General features: G+C 42.2%; 1 protein-coding gene across 3 annotated transcripts in view; it reads right to left on the bottom strand.

The window, feature by feature from the left end:
- Nucleotides 1–6,034: 6,034 nt before the first annotated feature.
- Nucleotides 6,035–21,338, bottom strand: part of CDC42EP3 (CDC42 effector protein 3) — an 83,083-nt gene continuing 67,779 nt past the window's right edge. For 2 of the 3 annotated variants that reach the window (XM_030198121.1, XM_030198120.1), the window contains one exon: nt 6,035–7,894. In XM_030198121.1, coding sequence (XP_030053981.1) covers nt 6,871–7,635 — 765 coding nt within the window. In that variant the 5' untranslated portion in view covers nt 7,636–7,894 and the 3' untranslated portion in view covers nt 6,035–6,870. Of the gene's footprint in view, nt 7,895–8,145; nt 8,234–21,338 lie in introns of those variants that run through there. The other variant, XM_030198122.1, reaches the window with a different exon arrangement.

The raw sequence follows: 21,338 nt of genomic DNA, 5'->3' as shown, positions 1-21,338 counted from the left end.
GGATCTTAGAAGTTATAGGCTGAATATTCAAAGGCTGGGCAATATTCAACTAGTAGCGATCAGCAGTTTTTTATGTGTTGACCACTGCCAAGTAAATTAGACCCAAATATTCAATATCAAGCTATGTCCAGGCACCTGAATATCCGGTTCTGACCAGACTCTACCTGGCCACCATTAATTATGCAGGATGGAGGGGAGGTGTCAGTCCAGTGTATACAATCTGTCAATCTTCTTCTTTTTCATGGCCCCCCTCCAGCTTCTGGTTGTTCCCCCCCCCCCCTTTCCGATCTCTCCCTCAATTCCCCCATCCATCCACTTTAGCAAGTGCCCCATTTGATCCCTGAATTCCCCACCCCCCCCCATCGAATCTTACATCCCTGGATCCTACCCGCAATCTAAAACCCACCTTTCCCTGCACCCCCTCCCAGACCACCCCTTATTACCAGAATTTACTGGGAAGATATCCCTAGTGTCTGGAGCAGCCCCCTTTCCGCTCCTGCCCTCTTGGCTCCAGATGACAAAATGGCGATACTTGCCCCCTAGCAGTAGTCTTGTAGTACCATCACTAGGTATCAGCCATCCATATAAGAGCTGCTAGGTAGTATTTCATGAAACACCCCCTTGTGAGCATCCCTGGGTTCAGGGCCTGACCTGGCAGGAGTTCCCCTTGGGCGTGCTCTGTCAGTCCTGTAAGTGTGTGGAGACTTGGGGCAGAAAGATGTTTGAGGGTGAAATTTCTCTCCCTTCTCCCCAGGACAATCCAAACCAATATCACTGTGAGTTAGCTCTCTTAGGATTTCAGTCCTCAATCATCTTACTTGCAACTGACAGATTTCCCAGAATAGAAAAATTACTGTATATTAACTCCTTTAGAACCTCTACCCTCGTTTGGCCAAGATCTGCAACTGAGGAAACCCCCTCTTCTCGCAGAGAGAGAGAGAGGGAGACAGAGAGAGAGACAGAGAGAATTTCCCTCTATCTTAGCTCTTTTTCAATTTCAGTCCTTTGTAGGCCAACACCTTAATTGTACCCTTTCTGGCTAAATGCTGCTTCTATTTCTCCTCTTTTCTTTTCAACCCAAAATCTGCTGTAGTGATAATTCAATTCAACCCCTTCTCTTGCTGCCTCTTTTCCCTTCCTCCAACAACCCAAAAGCCCTCAGATCTCCTAAGACCACCTCAACTACCCTCTTTGTCAGGGTGAGGCGTTTGTCTTGCCACCAAAAAGATTCCATTAACCCTGTTCAATGTATGCCTTTATTTAAATATACTCTGATCATTTACCTTTAGCAGTTATAATAATTTTACATGTACAAATGAATCACAGTTAGTGATCCCTTTTACCACTGTATGCTCAATAATTTACATATGGCTGTGGCCATTCCCCCAGTTCTACATAGAGTATTGGAATGTAACATAACATTTTCTCTGCCTGTCAACAACTAGTCCAACTGTCAGCCTGCCTTTAGCAGAACAAATCTGGTTTCATTTTAAAACCTCTCTTTAAAAGGTTTAACACGAGACTTCTGCTGCTAGAGGTAATGGCAGTCATTTTGAATCAGGAGCTATGATAAGCAGGAGCAAGTGGTGATTGCTCCAGCCTCGATGGCCCCTAAAAACCACCATGAATTTGAAGGGTAAGCCTATGGAGGCCTACAGGGTATGGGAACATGTTGGGAGCTACACGGCTTTGGGGATGTGGGAGGGGAGATGGAAAAGGAATCAGATTTGGGGGGGCCTGGACCTTTGTCCTTGGGGAGGGAGGAAGGAGAGATGGAGGGAGGTGCATCAGATTCAGAGGTTGCACCTTTGCTTTTAGGGAACCAAATTTGGAAAGGGGCGGGGGAACATGACCAGAAACCCTTATGGGGGTCCTGGCTGATATTCAATGCAGTCAGGCTCGGATATTTAATATCAGTGCCCACACATGGCCTGTCATTGAAAATACAGGTCTAACTTAATCAGAGGTGGTAAGCATTTTTTAAAAAATGCTCACTGCCACTGGCTGTATGTTATCCTGATAACTCCCAAAGTTAGGAACATAAATTCTTTCAATATTAAGTCCTTAGTTTAAGCATCTCAGGCTACTTTGGTGACGATTGAGAATCAATTACTGAAATACGTAAATAAATGTATCCAGAGAGTAGATGAATATCACCATTATCTGAATAATTTTGCATCCACCCTCGCTCCTCCCTTCCTCTGCCCTTTTCCTATATAGATAGTATCAAACATTCGGATTTTCAGACTGATACTATCTGTATAAGGACTGAAAATCCATGGTAGGGATGTTATGCATTCACTGGCTGCTACATGATGCATTTAGAAATATGCTGTCATTGCATGCTAGCACTCCCATATGCCCTACAGCTTATTAAGTCTTCGTTTAAGTCACAAGGTTTCTGGAAGTGATTGTATAAGCTATATTTTATGTTAATTCATGATTGATGTAATTATAGTTATATTTTTTGACTGTACTTTGCTTTAGGGGGATTATCAAATGCAAAAAGACAGCTTTAAACTGTATTAAATTGGCAGTTGGTTTTCTGACTGGAATAAGCATATTTTTTCCATACGTGAGTTCTGTGGTTTTCCCCGTGAAATCCTATGGAGCTGGATAAATAAGTGTTTCAGAGTTTGCAAATGAGGCAGTGTTGAGGCTGAGGTGTGGGTAGACCTGCTCAGCTTCCTGCCCTCAGAAATCACATTCCCAGTAGATTTACTGTGATTTCAGAACCCTGTTTCTGTAGGGACCCAGTGCCAACAGTGCAATTTTACAAGCCCAAAAAAGGGATAATGAAGTTTATTTGTAAGGAAATGAGGCAGCTAATGCATTCCATGATTCCATGACTCGGCTCAGGGCACACCCTGACTGTTTTATTATAAGTCTATTTTTGCCCTTGATGCTCCTATATAACCTCCTACTCATCCTCTTTGGTGGCTATAAATAGTAAATATTTTTATCCACTAGCTTGTCTAAATAACATGTACTCTTTGCCTCCCATTATGGAAATTTTTACAAAGTTTTTCTTAAGCTTATTTTTTTTTTTGGGGGGGGAGGGGGGGTTCTTTTGGCCTAGAAGACAGTAAATGAAAAACAATAGTTTACCCTCCCATATGAGAGAAAGGGGAGGCTGCCTGAATTTGCTCCATCCCTGAATAGGAGTGCAATTATTCAGGGTAGAGGCCTCAAGGAAGCAACTAAACCTGGGGTGGGGGGCGGAGTCATTTACTATTTGTGGATAATACAATAGGCAGAGCAGAGCTGCTCTCTAATGATGCGCATAAGCAGACTTGCCTTCCTACAAAACCATTTCTTTCACAGCCAGATATTTCCTCTTAAGACAGAAAATATTCAGTTAAAAAAAAATAACATAACATAAAAAAGGATTTGGCCATTGCTTGTCAAGTACATACCCAAATCTCCAGAATGAGCCAGCCCTACTGAAAGTAACACATATAGGAGGGCATTCAGTAAATGGCAGCCAAGATTCGGTGTCAGAAAAAATTGGCACTAAGCGCGATTCTATAAAAGCCGTACACCCTTTATAAAATCACACTTAGGGCTCAATTCTATATACCGTGCCTAAAATTAATGCACGCTAGGCAATCACGCCTAAGCATATTCTAAATATCATGTGCGACTGAATCTATGCGCTTCCATTTATGCCAATGAAAAGCTAGTATAAATCCCTCTGCGTAGATTTACACGCACTGGCCCATATTTTATAACAACATGTGTAGATTTTGGAACGCCCACAAATTGCCTATTTCCACACCCAATAAGCATGCCCCTTTTGCCTGTGCACATTAGAAGTTACGCACAGTACATTACAGATTATGCTTAGCAATGTACATGCGTAAATTCTAATTTTTGCCAATTAGTGTTCGTTATTGCTTGTTAAGAGCTGATAACACTTAGCTTGTTAAAACAATTAAACTATGCACATAGTTGTAAAATACACCTAGATTTATATGCGGAACCACACATAACTCTAGGCACGTTATATAGAATCCAGGGGTTAGTGATGATTCTTGCACCTAACTTTAGGTGCCAGACTTACACCTGCTGAAATCTGATGTAAATGCTGGTGCCTGTTAGATGCACTGAGGCCATATTCTATAACTATGCACACAACTTTTTGGAATGTCCCTGACATGCCCATGGCCACAGCCCCTTTTAGTTATGCACTAGAACAGTTAGGTGCCATGTCTTATAAAATAATGCGCAGCCAGATGCACCTGCAAATTTTAATGACTGTCAATAATTGGTTGTTAGCACTCAATAGCTAAGAGTTTGTTACTCAATTAATTTGCAATTTGGGCACCATATATAGAATCCAGGGGATACTGTAATATATAGAAGCTCAGTGACTGGACCGGACCACATTTAAAGTAGACGGGGGGGGGGGGGGGGGGGCAACTTTCAAACTAAGTATGTATGTGTAAATTTGCGGGTACATTTTACCAGCAAGCTCAACATTAGTTTTTAAACGGACAACAATTGCTTTGAAAACTAATTTAGGAAAAGGGCACACACTGAAATCTGCACCTACTATTGGTGCAGGTACCTTTTCGATATTACATTTCCACATGTGTATAAATCCAAGAATATGCATGCAAGTGCACTTTTTGCCCCAAACCCAATGCCAATAATACATCCTTAACATGATTCTACACATATTCACTATCCCCCGGATTCTATAAAGGTTGCCCAAAGTTTGGCATGAAAACTAATTAGTCAATTAGGTGTCAATAATCAATTACTGGAGGTAATTGGCACTTAATTGGCAATAATTATGAATTAATGTATGCATTTTGGAATTACATTGGCTCCCAGTTGAGGCTCGGATTTACTTTAAGTTGGTGATTACAGTTTTTAGGATGCTGCAGGGTGAGGCTCTGTTTTATTTGACTGCAGCGATGATGTATTTTTAGGGGGTAAATTGGATCGGTTGTGTAGTCAGCTTCTACTGTCATTTTCTTTGGTGAGGATGGTCAGATTTACTAAACTTTTGTCATCTTCTCTTTCCTATCTTCTGGAACTCATTGCTGTTGGAACTCAGGGCAAGTAGCAATTTTAATGTTTTTTGGAGGTTGCTTAAGACTTTTTTTATTTAAGAAATATGTAGTAGGTTCTTTTAATTGAGTTATCTGTATAAGCTATTTTGTTTTATTTGGAGTGTGGTATTGTTTGTATTGAATTGCATTATCTGAACGTTGTGTTCATTCTTTTATTTTGTAACCACATTGAACTGTATTGGTATTTGCAGGCTATAAGTTCTGTATAAAATAAAAATAATAAATAAATCTGCCTCACCACCAGTTCTATAACATGGGCACCTAACTTTCACAGGGTGCAACTTGTGGCCATGGGAGGGGTGTGGGTGGGTCCGGGGCATTCTCAGACATGATGTGCAATGTTATAGAATATTTGAATTTCTGCTTCCAACTGCCAACAGTTGGGCATGAGGATTTACACCAGATTTTAGCAGGCATAAGTCCTTATGCCCAAAGTTGGGTGAGGGAATCTGAATCCACTCAAAGCGTTATTCTATAAAGCTTGAACAGCATGTATATGTTGGGCAGCCCTGTTATGTTCAAGGCAATGCCTTTGAAACTGTTCCCATCAAGGCCACTTTGAGCCTGCAAAGAGGTGGGAAAATGTGGGATACAAATGCAACAAATAATAATATAGCACTTTTCCATAAAATTAGGAATGAGTCTGCCTGTTGCAGCACAGAAAGATAGCCAAGACACTCCTTCCACTCTATAATCAACCACAGAACAAATTCACTTTAGCACTTTCTTTTTATTGTGTTGCATGAAGTCTCTGCTTGTGATGTGAGCAAGACTCCACATTTTCCATCGTAGCGTTTCAATGTTGCACATGGTGTTTGTGTAAGCCACATGAGAAGGAAAAAAAGCATTGTTTTAGTAATACATACTGTAGAAGCCACATGAGAAACACATGCTTTGATTTTCACTGTTAGCATCTAAAATCCATATTGAAATGCACATAAGAACACTGTGAAAAGGACAAGAAGCCATTTTTAATAATACATACTGTACACTCACAGAAGTATAGGTCTGCAAAATGCAAACAAGCAAGCAGCAAACAAATATTGGTGTTGTAATATCTACAGAATGCAAACTTGACAATAAAACAGGAAAAGGCACATCAAATATGCTTCTGCTTTAAAAATAATTTACTTGAGTTCATATTTTACTCATGTTTTCTCTCTATAATAGGTGATTGCGCTCCCAGTGTGCATACATATACCAAATAGGTATATGGCATACACATTCAACTGGAAGGGTATAAAAACGGAAAACAATACAATAGAGTAACACTGAAGGATTAATTACAGAGCAGCTTAACCCTTTAGTGCCCAATGTTCCCATCAATCTGTTCCCATATGGCTTATTACGGGAACATTGGACACTAAAGGGTAAACAGAAATACTACTACTAAAATGATCCAAGAATCTAGAAAATGGTCTACATGTTTCCATAGGTTGTCATAACTCATACCTGTGTTATTCTGTAATTTTCCTATCTGTACCTATCTAAAGCTCCTAAAAGTGAATTAATCCTATAGTCACCTGCATATTGTACCAGACAACTTTAGTGTTTAACAAGATAGCAAAATGAAGTGATTTCATACCATATTTCCACTGAAAGCTGTGCTATTGTGTCTAATCAATCTTATTTTTCTGTGGTAGAGTCACACAAAAAAAGCATGGTAAACATACTTAGTGAAAGATATTTGGAGTACTGTGGTCTGAAACTTAGTAAGGCCTATTACATCTGGTGGTGGGTTTTCACACATCAGTTCTGTACCATAAAAGAGTAGAGACACCCATTCATCCTACAAAGTCTTTTTTTCCATTACATTGAGAACCTCATCCAAAAGTGAAGGCCCGAGGTCGAGTTGCAAGGAGAGAAGAGAACCTGTAACATCTGAAATAGATTCTTCAGATTTAGACTCTGTTAGCTCACATGGAAGGTGATTGTCTTCAAACAAATCAACTGTTTGCCAATCACTGTATTGTTCAGAAAGGCTGGATGAATGGCTGGCTGTTCCATTAGAGCAACATGATGTGGAACCATTTGGTTTCCATATGGCATCTTCATTGTATTGATTCCCATTCTCAAACTGTTTACATTTCTCCTGTACTTGTTCTTCCATTACAGGCTCACAGCTAAGTCTGGGAACCTTTGAAGGCCCGAATGCGTCCTGTTTTGAATTAAATGTCACTTGTGATAACAAGGGCAACACGAGGGCTTGAGAACCCCCAATAGCAGGAAGCGAGATGGCATTTTTGAGCACCGGGGAGGGAGTTTCTGAAAACATGGAGTCAGAAGTGCTGTTTGCCCTCAGAAATTCATTATGTCCACCATAAAGACCCACCCTTGCTTTTCCTTGATTCCCAGGCAGCAGCTCAAAATTTCCTTGCAGAAATGATATGTCCCCAAAAACATCATGCTGTCCCTCTTTTCCAATGTGTATGGTGTGGCGAAAGTCTCCAAGGGGTGGGCTGATCATATCAGGGGACAAAATGTCCCTCAGTTTGAATTTCTTTCCTTTTTTGTTATTACCTGCTTTCAGGTAAATTGGAGTTTTGGCTGGCATGTCAAGGCCAAATTCAAGAAAATCTGTTACAGAGAAAAACAAAATCCTTTTCCTAAGTAAAAAAAGAATGTTTCCTGAATAAGACGTTCTGATGCAAACTGGTCACATTATTGATGCCTCAGACATTCAGCTGTCCTTTGCAGCTACTGGAATAAACTTGAGGGAGTCCAACACAGACCAGTTCAAGGTTAAGTGTGTGTCACTCTGCCAGGTGAAATGATGGGAAACACACTTGGTCGCTTCCAAAGCCAAGGGGAACCTGAGTGGGAAACAAAGCAGGTTATCATTAACTACTGGTCATGGTTCTACAGGCTTGTTTTAACAAGAACAATTAGTAACGGCACTAAGACTTCCAAGCTGCAGATTAGCTTTGCGATTTTGCTTCCCTTCATTAAGCAGCATGAAAGGATTTAGCTTGGAAGGGCTAGCCAGCTGCTGTCAGACTTCCTAGCTGTTTGAAGCCAGAACACTTTAATCACAGTTGCTGAACAGTCCAGTTAATAAACTCACCATCTTGAGCTTTGTATTGTGGTCTCTTTTTGCCAATGTTTGATCTGTCAGTTGCATTTCAGTTTCCAGTTTGCTAAGCTAGCAATAACCAGTGAAAAAACTCCATGACTATTGTAAAAACACATAAATCAAAAAGACAGTAATGGTTGTTGAGGTTTATTATTTTTTGGGTCGATATTCAATCATTTAAATTTTCCAGAAATAGCTCCTGGCCAGTTCAATCGCTTGTTCGGGGCTAAACAGTCATTTTCAGTGGCACTTCACCACTGAAAATAATCGATTAACACCGAACTAAAAACTGGCTATTTTGAGAGCGTTCCGGGGTGGGGGCCAGCATTTGGCTAGTGAAGTGCTGATATTCAGCAGTTAACCAGTCAAGGTCACTGCATAAAAGTCAGTCCTATCTTTATTTGGTTCACAACAGCTGGTTGAGTGCTGAATATCGCACTTTATTGGCTATGCGTTAGCCAGCTCCGCAAACCTGAAAATTCAGTGCAGGTGCACGGACGTGGCCTGGTATTGAATTTCCAGGCATAACACCGGCAGCAGTCAGCAAAATGCTAAGCGCTACAAGCTGAATATCTACCCCGTTATTTATTTTTTTTGGTAATTATTATTTTGGCATTCAATAGTCATACTCCAACAAAACACTAAAAAGTTAGTTTTGTGCTGCTAATTAACACCTAAATGCCAGCTTGATTTCTCTAGAACGTATAAAAGGATATTAAAATCTTTAGCTACAGTAGATAGCCAAATTAAACATTTCTAGGGTGTTCCCACAGAGGTGTAAAAAAATCTCCGTTCATTTCTAACATCTGTAACTGAATCTCCTTTATGAATGTACAGATCTTTTCAGTCTAATAAGACAAGCAATGGTTGGCAGTCATCTGACAGGGCTTGATGGCCAATGTATTGAAGAATGCTAATTCTTTTGCCTTAACGCACATTAGAAACACAGTTATCACCTGCAATATATGGGGCAATATTCAGCTCCCATATTCAGTGTCGTTTTTAAACTCCAGCCATGGAAGCTAAATAAAGCACAGATATTCAGCGCCACTATTCAGAAACTGAGCAGCACTGAATATCCGGGTAGACCATGAATATTCAAACAGCTATCTTGATAAAGTTAGGCAGGGCTGGCTCAAAGGATAGTGGTGCCCTGAGCCACCATACACTGGCGGCACCCATACCCCACTGCATTGTTCCACTGCCCCCTCCCTCGCAAATTCAGCATCTTTCCCGCCCTTAGGCTAGCATCTTCTCCCCCCCCCCCCCAGTTCAGTCTTTCTTTCCCCCTCCCTGCAGGTCTGGCCCAGCTCCCTCACATCTCTCACTTCCATGCAGTCTGTAAAGTTTGCATCGGTCACTGGTGGCAGCAGCAACAGCATGACAGGCTGCCTTCAGTCAGCCCCTGGGTTCTCCCTCTGCCGTGTTCTGCCTCCTCTGATGCAATTTCCTGTGGGTGGAACACAGCAGAGGGAAGACCCAGGGGCTGGCCAAAGGCAGCCTGCCATGCTGCTGCTGATGCCTGCGACAGATATAAACTTTACAGGACCGCAAGGAAGAGAGAGTGTTATGAGTCTGTAAAACAGGCAGGGGAATGGCTGGAACCCACTCTGCTAACAGGCAGGGGAATGACTGGAACTCGCTTCTCATTGGCCTGTCAGGGATTGAGCTGACGTCTGTAGCTGCAGATGTCAGAAACCAAGATCTACTTAACCTTACCTCTCCCTACAACCTTTGCTTTAGCATTTGATTGCTGTCAGATGAAGCCTGATTACTTTCTCTCTCTCTGTTTGTGCTAGGGCACTTTCTGTTTACATTGGAGTTTTTGCTTACTCTCCTCATAGCTTGTTGATTCTGTGTGTGTGTGTGTGCTAGGTATTCCCAGCATGAGCTTGATTGCTTCACTATACTGCACCTGCATCTGTTCCCTGCTTGTCTGGTACTGTGCTGTCTGTGGTAAGCTTGGTCCTTGTATCGATCTTGTTTGTTTGATTAAGTTTCCTTTCTCTCTGTGTTCCCTTTTTGTGTTAAGCTTAGGCTCTGCTCCCTGTGGTTCTGCCTCTATTGACAGCCTCCCTGTCCTTGTATTTGCTCTTGTTTGTTTGTGTCAGTTTCCCTTTGCTTGCCTCACCTTTGTCTGCTGTGTAAGCCCTGCTTTCTGCAGATCAGTATTTCAGGAGCAGCCTTTTCCCTTAGTCTGTTTTCCCCCTTTTGTTTGCTGAGTCTGTCTCCTGATTCCGGTTAGCAGTGCTCCTTATCTGATCTGTGTATGTTAAGGCAACTTTCTCTGTTTGCTTACTCTTCCCTTTACCCTTGAGTGCTGTGTGGCACAGCCTTGTGTATCCCTATAAGCAGTTCCCTTTATCCTTGTGCAGTGGTGTGCTGGTAAATTTTTAACAACAGGCTCTCTCCCCGGTCCAACTCTGCGCTCCCCCCCCCCCCCCCCCCCCCGTCCACCTCTATGCCCCCCTCCCCCAAATTGCAGAGCTGGCTATACCCAGGGAGAGAGCCAGGGGGAGGGGTCATGCATTACCCTCTCCGGGAATTTTTTTTTATTTTTAAATGCTTCCAGGTTCCAATCTAATTCAAGGTTAACGTGGGATAAAATGCCATAAATAAGTAAATAAATAGATAGAAACTCTGAACATTGAGAACCTGATTCCCATAACATGATGTCTGTTTTAGAAGCCCATTACCAGGAGAAAAAAAATCTCTGCACCAATAACAGGGTTAAATGTCATAAATAAGTAACTAAATAAATAAATAGATAGATAGAAACTCTGAATGTTGAGCACCTGATCCTTATATTATGACATCTGTTTTAATGGCTCTTTACCAGGAGAAAAAAGATCTCTGCACAAGTATAATACATGCTAGGGTGTCCCTATAACCAGCCCCTCTAAATGACACACTGATCATGATTTATAACAAATTACTACTCTATGAAAAGTTATTCCATTACTATACTTCTCTGACCTCTGTGTACATCTGTATGCTGCCAAAGCTGGCATGTTTGAAAATATAAGAGAGATTGAATTAAAATGCTACCAACAGTAAAGAATGACAACGTAGATGCAGCAGCTCATAAGTTTGCTTGATTTTGTTTTGAGTTTAATGGCGAAGACAGCTGCGCAGGAAGGGGAAACAGACTAACCTAAATAGCTTCAACTTTTTCTTTTTAACTTCATGCTGTCTCTGTCTTCATCCAAACCCAGCATCATCTCCCTCCTGCTCCTCTGTGAGTCCTACCTCTCTCAGCTTCCATTCCCTCTCCAGCAGCTGAAGTGGTAACACGGACACTGCCTGGTCCACCCGGAGCCTTGTCTCTGCCGAGTAGTGTACAGCCTCGTTGATGCAACTTCCTGTGGGTGGGATCTACCAGAGAAAAGGCTCTGGGTTGGTCAGGCAGCGGTGAGGGGGGATGATGATCCTAAGGGACGACATGACGAGGTATGCTGGGAGCCTATGGGCGGGTGGGGGCTTGGGGAGGAGGGAGAGAGGAGGAGAAAAAGAACAGATGCTTGTGTGCTCGCTGCCTGACTCCAACAACCGGCTCGCAAAAATCAGTAAAATTTAACAACCGGCTCATGCGAGCCGGCTCCAGCACACCACTGTCCTTGTATGTTGTGAGGCCAGTCTTGTGCATTCTTGTGTGTGTATTCCCTTTTTCCTAGTGTGCTGTGTGGCACAGCCTTGTGTATTCTAATAGGTGGCTCCCCCTTACCTTTGTGTGCTGTATGGTACAGCCTAGAGTGTTCCCTTGAGTGGCTTCCTTTTTCCTTGGCTGCCCTGTGGCACAGCCTTGTGTATTCCTATAGAAGCTTCTGTCTGTCGCTCTTTCCCTTGGGTCTCTAGCTAATGCTGTGTGTGTTGCTTGTGCTCCAGTCTCTTTAGGGACCCCTCGGTATTCTTTCTCCCTTCCCAGTGTATTACTTGGTTCCTTTTTGGCCGTGAGGCCCGCACGCTTGGACTCTGTACGATCTGCTGCTGCCTGCAGTGCTTTCACACAGAGGTGAGAGGCGCTGTCAGGTCAGTGCAGGGGGCCCAGCACAGAGGGGGGAGGGAGCAGCGGCGAGCAGGGTAGCTGGAAATCTCGCCCGTTTTGACGGGCTTAACGGCTAGTAATAATATAAATCAGCCTGCATGCTCCAATATCAAAATCTATTGTAACATTTCTCATTCTTCCACAAAACTAAGCAATAATATGTATTAAAGACAACAGACAGCCGTTAACAATATTAAGTAACCAAGTCTTACAAAACATAAACATAGAAAAATGTAGGCAGATAAAGGTCAAATATGGCCTATCCAGTCTGCCCATCCTGCCATCTACTCTCCCGTCTCACTCCCTTAGAGATCCTATATACTTGTCCCAAGCTCTGTTGAATTCAGATACTGTTTTTGTCTCCACCACTTCCACCACCGGCTATTTCACAAATTCACCACCCTTTCTGTGAATAAGTATTTCCTCTGGTTACTTCTGAGTCTATCTCCTTTCACCTTTATCTTATGCCCCCTTGTTCCAGAGCTTCCTTTCAATTGAAAGAGACTCCCCTCCTGTGTATTTATGCCATGTAGGTATTTAAATGTCTTTATTATATCTCCCCTCTCCCGAATTTTCTTCTAAAGTATACATATTGAGATCTTTAAGTCTGTCCCCATATGCTTTATTCTAAAACAATGCAAATAGATTTTAGAAGCACCCTCGACCCGCACATTTCAAGCCTATGGCCACACCCCTTTTCAAATATGCGACTTAGAATTTACACAAGCACATTATATAATACATTTACACAGTTTGGCAAGTAAATTCTAATTAATGCTAATTAGTGTCAATAATTGCTTGTTAAGTGGCATTTATCAGCGCTGATTAGCTTGTTAACCAATTAGGTTATGCACATTGTTATGGAATATGCTTTGATTTCCATGCGGAAATCTCAATGTGATATATAGAATCTGGTGGATAATGTATTCTACCCAGCAAAGAAACATATAGCATCCTCCCTCCCCCCCCCCCCCCGGTTCTTTATTTGGTTTTTCTCTATTTATTTATTTGTTAGGTTTGGCTGAAGAAAGGAAATAATTCTAAAACCATTATGCCAAATGATCCATGAAGCGTGCTGGTGCCTCTTGATTAATGTAATTAAATACAGGGTAACAACAAACAAAAAAGCAGAGAGGGTTAAGAGATTTATTGGAACAATACCCGACGTGGCCACGTTTCGCCCTCAGGCTGCTTCAGGGGTAATTTAGAAAATCACACAAAAAGGAGAAAGGTTCCCTTATGAATCAAATAATAAACACAAAAAGTAGGGGTGGATCAAAAGGCAAAAAAAAAGTAAAAAACAAGCTGTATATCACAACCAAAACTTATTATCAAAAGAAGGAGAGGTAGCCTACAAGAGCCAATGAAAGGTCCCAAATAGGCAATTATTTACAATATGGACTCAACATGGTGCCATGTTTCAGCGTTGTCGCCTGCATCAGGAATCACAAATATCTGTTGTAAAAACTGCTATGGACAAACAAATCGTCACTGAAGAGTAAAACCAATTCTGTCGAGAGTTCCTCTCCGATAAACACTCCGAGTGGTGTCAGAGTGATAAAACGCCATACATGTTCTGTGTGTGTGTTACATCAAGTCCTAGAGATTCATCTGAGATTAGACTGATGCTCTAGCCAGTCTAGTTTTCAAGATATCCACAATGAATATGCATGAAAGAGATCTGCATAGAACGGAGACAGAGTATGTAAATCTATCTCAGTAGAAGTGATCCTGTGTGGGGGTAGAATTTTCACTTACATGCACACATTTGAAAAATTCAAATGTACGTGCGTAAATTAACCCCCCGCCCCCCCAAAACTGTGCACCTCAAAGCACATACCAGCCAATATTCAAAATGATTTAACTGACCAAAAATGGGCACCAACCACTAAAATTGCTTGTTCGCAGCTATCCAGTTGAATACAGTTAGATTCAACACTTACTCTGACTCCCCAAAACCAAGCAACCTTCAAGAGCTGCTTCTACTATTTGCAACAGCAACGCTGCCTCTCTCCTTACATCTAGAAGGTAAATCTTATCCCAGTTGTGCATGCCATGATAAAATCAAGACTGGATGGTCCTCTACACACCTCCAAGGACACTAAGGTCCTCTCAGGATTGTCTACACACCTCTCAAGGACTATTGCTAACCACACTCTCCAAAAGACATTACACGATTTGATACCCACAAGCGAGCCTTCTCTGGAGTAGCCCCCACACTCTGGAATGTACTGCTTGAAAGGTTCCACTTAACACAAGACAATCTCTACTTCAGGAAACAGATGAAAGCTTGTCTCTTCAACCAGGCCTTTAATGGAAGAAGTAACTAACTTGTTAGTCTCACTCACACACACAAGGAGTGACATGGGCTGCATATACCGCAGCAAGACATAAGTACATAAGTAATGCCACACTGGGAAAAGACCAAGGGTCCATCGAGCCCAGCATCCTGTCCACAACAGCGGCCAATCCAGACCAAGCTTCCCAAACGAACAAACATTCTATACATGTTATTCCTGGAATTGTGGATTTTTCCCAAGTCCATTTAGTAGTGGTTTATGGACTTGTCCTTAAGGAAACTGTCTAACCCTTTTTTAAACTCTGCTAAGCTAACCGCCTTCACCACGTTCTCCAGCAACGAATTCCAGAGTTTAATTATGCGTTGGGTGAAGAAAACATTTCTCCAATTTGTTTTAAATTTATTACACTGTAGTTTCATAGCATGCCCCCTAGTCCTAGTATTTTTGGAAAGCGTGAACAGACACTTCATATCCACCTGTTCCACACCACTCATTATTTTATATACCTCTATCATGTCTCCCCTCAGCCGTCTCTTCTCCAAGCTGAAAAGCCCTAACCTCCTTAGTCTTTCTTCATAGGGAAGTCGTCCCATCCCCGCTATCATTTTAGTCGCCCTTCGCTGCACCTTTTCCAATTCTACTATATCTTTCTTGAGATGCAGCGACCAGAATTGAACACAATACTCAAGGTGCGGTGAATAATAACTGTTTTTATTTTTAGTTTTGTATGTTTTAAATTTGTTTCTTGTTTTATATTTTATGTTGTTTATGCTTTTTTTTATTTTCTCCTCTATTACAGGAGTTGTTTTAAAAATGTAAACCACTTTGAATCCTTTGGGAATAATAGTGGTATAGAAAACTCCGATAGTAGTAATAGACCACTGACACAAGCTGTTTAGCTGAAATTTAATTAAGTTTATTTGGCATTTATAACCCGCTTTACTGACAAGTTCTAAGCGGTTTACATTTAACAGTATGTTATCAAAAGATTAACTAACATTAATTAGTAATAACTTACAGTGGAACTGTTCAATATACAGTAACCAATATTTCATCTTATTAACTAGCTAGCCATGGTTGAGCATAATTGTTTATGTAAGATCATCTTTAATATGAACTCCTAGTCTATAGCACAGACCCTTCACCATTTTTATCAGGACAAGTTTAGGTTCCATGTGAGTGTTCTGCTACGTCTAGCAGGTGGTTTCGTATTTCATCTTCTGTCTCTTGTGTAGATGTCGGGCTAGTTTTCCTGAGGTTGAGCCAAAGTGTTTCTGGAATAACCAAGTTTTAACTGAGCATCTGAAATACAGATAGTCTGTTATTAATCTTATGTCTCGCAGCAGTAAGTTCTACTCCTTTGCCTGCAACTGTCATGTTGTGAGTTTTCTTTCTTTGGCATTCTTGTGAAGTTGGTATAACTAGTTTGATTTCCTTTAAGGATCTTAGGGTTCTTTTGGGTTGATGTACTAGAGTGAGGTGCCGAATGTAGGATGGTGTGAGACCATAGAGACTTTTAAAGATCATCGTTAGTAGTTTGAATTCTATTCTTGCATTAATGTGTAGCCAGTGTAGTTTGATGAGTGGTGTAGCATGATCAGACCAGCGACCTCCTTCTACCAATTTAGCTGCTGCATTTTCGACTATTTGCAGACATTTCAGTGATTGTCTGGTAGTCCTAAATTGACTATATTGCAATAGTCAAGTCCTGTAAGAACCATAAGCCTTTACTAAAATGTAGAAATGGGTTTGGTCAAGTAGATGTTTCATGTGCTGGAAAAGTTTTAATTTGAAGAAGCTTTTATGTATCAGATTGTTTATTTGTGAGGACATATTGAGGTGTGAGTCTATCCATACTCCCTAAAAAAAAACCCATGGGGTCCATGCTGAGTCCCTGGATTGAAGTTAGTGTGTACTCTGCCATTGGATGTCTCTGTCTTGAGGCCTATTATTAAAGAGAAAACACAGTCAGACACTGTTTGACTGATTCTAGGAATATCCAGTTAAAACAAAGCTTCTCCTTTGTGGTTTGGTCTCATCTGTGTCGTCACCTTGTATTAAAAATATTAAGGAGAGATTCCTGGCTAGTTAATGATAGGAACAATTTCCAAAAAGCAGTTTAACCCCCCCCCCCCCAAAAAGGGGGAGGTTAAAGATTGCTCACTGTTAACCTGGTTAAAAGCATACATAGGATACCCCACTATCTCAGAAATGCTATACTGACGTACAGTCCTTTTATCAAGCTTTCTGGCCTTGCCCATGGTTATAAGCATTTTGGGGGGCTGTAATCTCTTATTTGGAAAGCGTTCTTCACTCTACTATACCAGTATCCCATTGAGCTTTCTTTTAGACCAATCTGACGTCTAAAAGGGGCAGGGGTGGGCATCAATTTATTTGGAAGGCTGGCCTAGTGTTTATCCATTCCTGTTCTAGCTGGGATAATATTTAACCATCTCTCTGACCTCATTTGCACCTTTCTTTAAATTAGTCACCTGATTTTTTAACTCCTCTTACTCTCTGACCTATCTATATGTTCCATCTTTGCTTATATCCTACACTGTCAATTAAAATTGGGGAGTGGGGGAGTGGCCTAGTGGTTGGAGCACTGGTCTTGCAGTCCAGAGGTGGCCAGTTCAAGTCCCACTGCTGCTCCTTGTGATCTTGGGCAAGTCACTTAACCCTTCATTGCCTCAGCTACAAACTTAGATTGTGAGCCCTCCTGGGACAGAGAAATATCCAGTGTACCTGAATGTAACTCACCTTGAGCTACTACTGAAAAAGGTGTGAGCAAAATCTAAATAAATAAATAAAATGTTCTATTACATATTGTGTTAACATTGTAAGTAGTATACTATGCCATATTTTGTATTATTTGAATATTTTTACTGCCGTAATTGTCTATTGCTCATGTCTGATTTATTCTTACTGTATACCACCTTAAGTGAATTCCTTCAAAAAGGTGGTAAATAAATTCTAATAAATAAATAAATACATTTTCAGCAGCACTTAACCAGCTATCTTCGCTGAAAATGACCATCTAATGCCGAATTCAAAAAGTGGCTAACTCATGAGTGTTCCAGGGGTGGAGTCAGGTTAAGTGTTGATATTCAGCCATTCACTGCATAAGTAAACTGCTTAAATCTGACCACATATATAGAAGTCCTATCTTTAAGCAATTTGGCTTATGTGATCAAGGGCTGAATATTGACTTAGCCAGCTATGCATAGGCGTAGTTTGACTGTTTCATTTGGGGAGGGGGGGGGGGGGCAAAGGAAGGGGGCGGGGCATATTAGCATATTCATTTGCATATATGTATATGCAAATTATGCTAATATGGAGGAAGGAAGGGAGCAAGAGCTGGCTTTTTTGGGAATAAACAGTGTTTGTTTGACGATGGATAGCCACTGAATCGGAGAGGCATCGGGTTTGGCGGCAGGCAGTGGTGTGCTAGTAAATGTTTAACAACAGACTCTCCCCCCGGTCCCCCTCTGCGCCCCCCCAAAATTGCAGAGCTGGCTTTAGCCGGGGAGAGAGCCTGGGGGGGGGGTATAAATAAGTAAATATAAACTTTTAATGTTGAGCACCTGATTCTCAGAGTGAACATATTCCAAACACTATAATGAAAATAAAATAATTTTTTTCTACCTTTGTTGTCTGGTGACTGTTTTTCTGATCATGCTGGTCCAGTATCTGATTCTGCTGCTATCTGTCCTCTTAACTCAGTTTCCAGTGCTTCCTTTCCATTTATTTCTTTCCTTTCCTCCTTTCTTCTTCATTTCTGGTCCTCAGCTTCTGCCTATTTTCTTCATCCATGTGCAGTTTTTCTCCTCTCTTCCTTTTCCCTCATCTCATCTCCTTCCTCACTCTTTCCTCCCCTCCATCCATGTCCAGCATTTCTTTTCTCTCCCCTGCCCTCCATCCACCCATGTCCAGCGACCCTTCTCTCCCTTTGCCCTGCAAGCACCCATACCCAGCGACCCTCCTTTCCCCTTCCCCCATGCCCAGTGGCCCTCCTTTCCCCTGCCCTCCATCCACTCAGTCCAGTAGTGACCCTCCTCTCCCCTGTCCCCATGCCCAGTGGCCCTCCTTTCCCCTTCCCTCCATCCACTCAGTCCAGCAGTGACCCTCCTCTCCCCTGTCCCCATACCCAGTGGCCCTCCTTTCCCCTTCCCTCTATCCACTCAGTCCAGCAGTGACCCTCCTCTCCCCTGTCCCCATGCCCTTCCTTTCCCCTGCCCTCCATCCACTCAGTCCAGCAGTGACCCTCCTCTCCCCTGCCCCCACGCCCAGTGGCCCTCCTTTCCCCTTCCCTCCATCCAATCAGTCCAGCAGTGACCCTCCTCTCCCCTGCCCCCATGCCCAGTGGCCCTCCTTTCCCCTTCCCTCCATTCACTCAGTCCAGCAGTGACCCTCCTCTCCCCTGTCCCCATACCCAGTGGCCCTCCTTTCCCCTTCCCTCCATCCACTCAGTCCAGCAGTGACCCTCCTCTCCCCTGTCCCCATACCCAGTGGCCCTCCTTTCCCCTTCCCTCTATCCACTCAGTCCAGCAGTGACCCTCCTCTCCCCTGTCCCCATGCCCCTCCTTTCCCCTGCCCTCCATCCACTCAGTCCAGCAGTGACCCTCCTCTCTCCATACCCAGTGGCCCTCCTTTCCCCTTCCCTCTATCCACCCAGTCCAGCAGTGACCCTCCTCTCCCCTGCATCCCACCCTCTCGCTGTTCCTTCTCCCCCCCCCCCCCCCCGCAGCGAGCCAGTTCTCCTCCCTCCCTCCGGATCCATCCCTCACCAACTTGATCTTCGAATTCTTCGCCTGCCCGCTAGCGCTGACTCTCCCCTGCCGGTTCGCGCTTCAAAATGGCCGCCGAGACTAAGTCTCGCGAGGCCGCCTCTGGAAGTCTCGGCGGCCATTTTTAAAGCGCGAACCAGCAGGGGAGAGAGCGCTAGCGTGCCAGGCAGACAAAGGATTCGAAGATCAGGTCGGTGAGGGACGGATCCGGAGGGAGGGAGGAGAAGGAACGGGGAGAGGGTGGGGCAAAGGAAGAGCTGCCTGGTGCCGGCCCTGCGTTTGGGGGGGCATTGCCCCCCCTTGCCCCCCCCAGTCTACGCCCATGCAGCTATGTGTTAGCCGGCTCAACCCCCCCCCCCCCCCCAAAAAAAAAAAAAAAACAGATATTCAATTCCGAAGCCAAGACAAGACCTGGCATTGAATAATGCTCTATTATATTGTACAATCAGGGACTCAAATATACTACCGGAGCCTTCGTGTTATAAATTACAAATTTGTTCCAGACTGTTGAAATACAAAACTCTTTATTGAACACATGCGCTTCAAAACCTGCTCATGTGCATTTTAAAATCTGTAAATACACACACAACTCTCTTCTGTCTTTCATACCCATTCACTCCTGTAGCGTGTCTGCTTAGTGACTCTATAAGCGTTTAAAGTTTTATACAACTTGCTGTTTTGAATATTATTGCACTGCACATTATATTTCACATTTTACATTCCTCAAATAAATATCACAGTGTTACACAAAATTAAAGGCAAACATTCTTTGTAATTCTGCTGTCTTTGATCTTCCAGTTTCCCTTTCTTACAATGTCTATTTTGAGGGTTTGCAAAAAGTCTCCAGTGCTTTCCTCAATAAGTAAATGAGACTCATTTACTTATTGAGGAAAGCACTGGAGACTTTTTGCAAACCCTCAAAATAGACATTGTAAGAAAGGGAAACTGGAAGATCAAAGACAGCAGAATTACAAAGAATGTTTGCCTTTAATTTTGTGTAACACTGTGATATTTATTTGAGGAATGTAAAATGTGAAATATAATGTGCAGTGCAATAATATTCAAAACAGCAAGTTGTATAAAACTTTAAACGCTTATAGAGTCACTAAGCAGACACGCTACAGGAGTGAATGGGTATGAAAGACAGAAGAGAGTTGTGTGTGTATTTACAGATTTTAAAATGCACATGAGCAGGTTTTGAAGCGCATGTGTTCAATAAAGAGTTTTGTATTTCAACAGTCTGGAGCAAATTTGTAATTGAATAATGCTCACCACCGCCGGCTGAATATAGGGGGGATAATTTTCTTGAGGTAATGCTCAAATTGGAAGTATATGTGTTATTTGGCAAAGTCCATACAGAGAAAAGTATGCAATTATTTTTTACCTATGTGCACAGTTATAAAACTACCCTAGAATATATGCCTCAGTGAATATTCATGAGATAGATTTGAATACACTGGGTCTCCAGTGCATGGAAAGTTATCCTTGGCATATTTACTGTGAAAACTCAATTAGTTTATATATTTTAGTTATTTGTTTAACAAATTTGTATCCCACATCATCTATAAAATCTAAGCAGATTCCGATCAAACATAAAACATGAAAATTAAGCCTAATAAAAACAATACTATAACACAATCATAAACGTTTCAAGCACAAAAAAGCTTCCAAGTCCCATCCATCTTAGCTCTCAGGAAAGGCCTGCTTAAACAAATACATACATGTTCAACAGCTTCCTGAACAATAGCAATGACTTAACCTGTCTCAGCTCTATCAGAAGACTATTCCAAAGTATTGTCCTGCAACTGAATTGGGGAGGTCAACAGGACAGGTTTGGGAAGCCCAAATGTGCAGTGAATCATGATCTAACAGAGACAATATCTCTGTGATCTTATTTAGAACGGTATGACAGGTCCATAAATCAAATCACCACTGCTGATAAAGCAAATCCAAGCTCTGTCCTAAAGCATTAGCAGAGTGAGCTAGATTGCTTAATTATCTGGCACACCTGTCAGTTGTTTTATAAGTTAATATATGCTGTTGGTAGCATGT

The sequence above is a fragment of the Microcaecilia unicolor genome, chromosome 3, assembly GCF_901765095.1.
Source record: "Microcaecilia unicolor chromosome 3, aMicUni1.1, whole genome shotgun sequence".
Taxonomy (NCBI): Eukaryota; Metazoa; Chordata; class Amphibia; order Gymnophiona; family Siphonopidae; genus Microcaecilia; species Microcaecilia unicolor.
Note: the sequence above shows the minus strand (reverse complement) of the source record. Positions and strands in the feature narration are given on the sequence as shown.